Source organism: Engraulis encrasicolus, chromosome 15, assembly GCF_034702125.1.
Source record: "Engraulis encrasicolus isolate BLACKSEA-1 chromosome 15, IST_EnEncr_1.0, whole genome shotgun sequence".
Classification (NCBI taxonomy): Eukaryota; Metazoa; Chordata; class Actinopteri; order Clupeiformes; family Engraulidae; genus Engraulis; species Engraulis encrasicolus.
In genome coordinates, this window is record NC_085871.1 from 8,803,058 (window position 1) to 8,808,057 (window position 5,000).

Consider the following 5,000-nt stretch of genomic DNA (forward strand, 5'->3'; position numbering starts at 1 on the left):
TTTGTCTCGCACACACATTAGTGCATGAACCAGGATTGATTGGTTTAATACTGACTAAGTTCAAATAACAGCTTTAACCCCCCCAAAACACACAGACACTCAGACACTCAGACACACACACACACACACACACACACACACACACACACACACACACACACACACACACACACACACACACACACACACACACACACACACACACACACACACACACACACACACACACACACACACACACACACACACACACACACACACACACACACTTACGCATGCACGCACGCACGTACGAACGCACGGACGCACAGGAAGGGGAAGCTCTATTTGAAGTCAGTGGTTCCCCATAGCAAATCCAGATAGGCCGTCAACACCAACACAGATTAGTATGTCATCGTTATGCACTGTCCATAAGTTCATCTGACACATCGCCAGGAGTAAAGACACTCTTTGATCTTACCAGTATTAATTAGACAGTATTGTATCAGAGCACCCATGTGTACTAAGTCATCAGGGCAAGGTGTGTCTATGTTGGGAGCACAAAGTGTGTGTCCACATCGAGAACACAGGTTTGCCAAGGACTGTACAAACCCACAAACTCCAACTGCAGTGCCACTACTGGAACATGGGCTTAACGTGTGTGTGTGTGTGTGTGTGTGTGTGTGTGTGTGTGTGTGTGTGTGTGTGTGTGTGTGTGTGTGTGTGTGTGTGTGTGTGTGTGTGTGTGTGTGTGTGTGTGTGTGTGTGTGTGTGTGTGTGTGTGTGTGTGTGTCTGTGTGTGTGTGTGTGTGTGCGTGTGTGTGTGTGTGTGTGTGGGTGGGGAGATGTTGTTTAGCTCCATCAGAGACAGCAGTGACTGCAGAGGAATAGGGGTTTGGCCCCTCTCGTCCTAAGGACAAGCAGGGGTTGTGGAGTTCAGTAAGGAACTTATAAAGGTCATAGGTCACTAACATGTCCATAAAGGGTTCTGAAGGTCGTTAGTCGTCACATTGTGGCATTCACTCAAGGGTCAAAGAGGTCAGCGATGTGTCCTGCCGGTTCCGTCCGGAATTTTGAAGGTCAGTTAGAGGTCAAGGAGGTCAATTAGGGATCATGGAGGTCAGGGGTCATGGTCATAGAAGTCGATTACACATAATTAAACATTAAACAATTAAACATTCTCAGGGGTCATTGAGGTCAGCGTTACTTGAGGATCATGTCGGTCATTTAGGTCAGGTCAGGGCTATTTCAAAGGTCAAGGTCACTTGGTGTCGTTGAAGTCAGTCAAAGATATCAGTTAGAGGCCCGTAAAGGAGTCAGTGTAGATCTGTGTGTGTGTGTGTGTGTGTATATCTGAGGTACACCATCCATCAGCAAGAAACATTTCTCACAGCTCATTACGGCTATCAACAGACACACACACTGCAGAAGCTCTGGGTGACACATTAACACTTCCTGGCAGCAGGCCTCCACAAATATGGCGCCTGCCGTCACCTTGTTTTTCAAATGCCACACACCGAGACTGTGGAGGTGTCTGCTAAATCTCAAGGTAGGAATAAAAATGAAAGATCATTTCATCTTATAAATGTACATATGTTTTGCCTTTTTTCTGGAGTCAGGATCTGTGGAATTATGGGACGTGGTTGTCATAGTGATCTTGGTTGCTCTGTGCAAGAGGCGGTCACCCAGTGGTTCTACAGATCAGCTACAGCAGAGCGGAACAGAGAGGAACAGGACAGAGGACAGGAGAACCAAAGACAACAGAGAGAAGAACATGTATAGAACAGAGCTAGATGCAGAGGACTGGAAGGGGGGGAGGGAGGGAGGGTAGGGGGAGGAAGAGTTCAGACGAGAGGTGTGGAGTGGGGGAAGAAGGCATTCAGGAGCGGAGATGCAGGGTCTGAGACTAAGGCGAGCCAAAACCAGGCCAAACCAGACCAACACGGGGCTGAACCAGGCAAAACCGGGCCAAACCGGGTCTAGCAGATGCAGGCGAGCAAAACAGACGCTGCTGCTACGATACTATATACTCTCGCGATCTCCAGCAAACGGCATTCCAACGGAACACAACCGCACTCCAGAACACTTTAAGAAGCTCCTGCTCAACTTTTTCAGAGGGGGAGGGGGAGCGGGAGGGGACAGGTCATATGCATGTAGAGGTCATATGGACTGGTAGATCATATAGAAAGTTGAAGGGGGTACACCATACTAACCGCACTCCAGCGGACTTTAAGAAGCACCAGCTCGCGTTTTAGAATGGGGGGCGGGGGCAATGTCGTATAGAGGTCATGGAGGTCATATGAGGTGGCGGGTCATATAGAAAGGAATCACACTGTCCTTCTGATCTGCTAAATAGTCCATTCAAATATCTGTCACACATACCATACCGGCACACACTCATGTCTGCTTACGCATATACGGAGTGAGGCATTCCCTGTGTACATATGCAGTGACAGACATGGGTGAAGTACGTAAGGTTCTGTTGTCAAGGCTTGGGATGTGATTGGACCAAGGGGTAATTGGGGGAGGGGAGGGGGGTGGTTTGTGTTAATAAGGGGGGGTTGCAGAGGGTTTCTTAAAAATGGCGGTCAGAGTTCAGAATGAAAGGGTTGTGACCCCCGACAAAAGATGCCATGCGGTGAAGGTCATATGAGTCAGTAGGTGGTAAGACAAGAGTCAACTCAAGCAGAACACACAAACTAAATTAAGTTAAAAACCAAACTCAAACTCAATTAATCTATGTGAGTTTTAACGAATGACATTTAACTAAAAGCCTGTATAGCACACTTGGGAGTGTATGTCTGGCATCTGAGGGTAGGTGGCGCTAGAGCATCACCAATGTGATGTAACGGCCTGATAGTGTAACGTCATCTTGTCGTTTTTGTCCAGAATTGTGGCCGTTATACTCCTATATATACAGTGTGCTCAATAGTAAAGCAGTGAATTGAGTGGCGTTGGTGAAAATGTTTTTTAATGAAACATTACAGGTTGCAGTCACAGGTACGCTGCCACTGACTGAATACAGCAGCCCACAATGCTGCTAAAAATAGCGGCTAACAGGAAGTTGTCTACAGTGCTGTAACCATGGGTAACTACTGTTGACTATGATGCTAAATGCACAGTTAAACAATTTTAAGCAATTCATCTACACCTACCAGCCCAATAGTTCAGAGAGCGTTTAATGCATGCAAACCTTATGGCTATCAAATGCACAATTTGCTTATTAAACTAAGTTTTGCTAGGTCCTAAAAGCAACTAAGTTGCGCTGAGTGGTTTGTGTTTTATAAGAAGCGACTGCGATAAAGTGATGCCAGAACACATCCCCCGTGTAGTGTGTGTGTGCGTGCGTGCGTGCATATGTGCGTGTGTGTGTGCACGTGTGCGTGCATAGATGTGTGTGTGTGTGCGTGCGTGTATGCGTGCATGCGTATATGTGTGTGTGTCTACTATACTGTATGTATGAGTGGCGTTAGGTGCTATACAGATATAGGCTCATGCTGGGGCCATGGTGAGTCCACTCGCAGTCAGAGATGAGAGAACCCAGGATGGGTGGCCAATGCATTAGTGCAGAAGTCTATTCTACAGTTAAGGGCAAACCAGAGAGAGGAGGTGAGGGAGCCGAGCAGAGCAGAGCAGTGCAGGAAAAAAAGGAGGAACCAGAGGACTTTACTTACATTAGCCTCAGTGATAGCTATGTCAACAACGCTACCCACTACTATGAGCGCGTCAAATGTGTTCCATGCATCAACAAAATAATGCTGCGTAGGGTGGGAGGGGGGGACAAAGAAAACAGAAAGCAGAAAGAAAAGAAAAAAAGAAACAGAAACAAGAGAGAAACAAAATAAGAGAGGAACATTCACATGTGAACATTCTGGTTTCAGGAATCCCCTGGTGTGAGTAAAAAAATAAAAATAAAATAAAAGTGTGACAGAAGTAGTAGAAACGGAAAGGAGGTTGTGGTGCGGTGAAAACCCATAAGAAAAAAAACAAAATGAATCTGGATTGGAGAAATGATCATCGGCATGGCATCGGCGGCCAATCATGCTTGTCCGAGAAGGAGGAAGTGAGAGGACCAGACCCCAATCCCACCCAATCCCCAGGGGACAGCAGCCTGCAGACCGAGCTGATTGGTTAGTTTCGTTAGTCACACAGCACAGAGCAGGACACACAATAGCCTTGCAGAGAACTCTCTTTCTCTCTCTTTCTTCCTCACTTTCTTTCTCTTTCTGGTCTTCAGAAACTCTTTATCTCTTTTCCTACTGTATTTATGGAGCCCTGGAACGTCCTGACAGTGACTGTATCCATGGTGACAACGTTCTATTCCTAGAGCTTTAGAAGAGGGGAGGCGTGGCACGGAGGGGCAGGACTGACTGGGCAGAAAGGAGGTCAAGGAGGTCAGAGGAGGATAGGAGAACGGAAGGACAGAAGAGGAAAAAGGAGGACACACAGCAAGAAAGTTGACGAAGTTGAGAAGGACAGAGAGAGAGGGAGAGGGAGAAGGACAGAGGAGGAAAGACAGGGATGAAGAGAGATCCAGGGTTTGAGATCGAGATTATACTCACGTTGATTTCACTCAGAATGACGTCTATTATGCTGCCAATTACGATGAGGAAGTCAAAAACATTCCAGGGATCACTAAAGTACCCCTACACAGGACAGGGGGTGGGGTGGGGGTGGGCAGGGGAGGGTGAGAGAGGCAGGTTAGAGAGGTTGGAGGCAGCTCAGGGGAAGAACATGACTGGAGTTATCCAGAAGATCCTGAAGCCCAAACCTAAGGCCTTAGAGAGCTTACTGTATCTCTGAGATAAAGAATTAATTACCGGAATGTATTGCTTCTAAAGTTGTGTAGTTGAAGCATCCTGTCTGACGCTAACCCAAGAACACTAAAATAATATTACCAAGTGCTCGTGCCGACACTGGTGCACTGGGACACTGGTGGAGCACTTCATTACATTTTCACTGAGCTGTTGCTATGGAACCTGTTGAGCATTGCTGACATTGCTGCCTGTTCTTGCTAACAC

The 5,000-nt window shown here is 47.0% G+C and overlaps 1 protein-coding gene across 9 annotated transcripts in view; it reads right to left on the minus strand.

Moving 5' to 3' along the window:
- Positions 1–5,000, minus strand: part of cacna1c (calcium channel, voltage-dependent, L type, alpha 1C subunit) — a 361,352-nt gene that overhangs the window by 42,400 nt on the left and 313,952 nt on the right. For all 9 annotated transcript variants that reach the window (XM_063216974.1, XM_063216969.1, XM_063216968.1 and 6 more), the window contains one exon: positions 4,542–4,625. In XM_063216974.1, the coding sequence (XP_063073044.1) occupies positions 4,542–4,625 (84 nt within the window). The remainder of the gene's footprint in view (positions 1–4,541; positions 4,626–5,000) is intronic.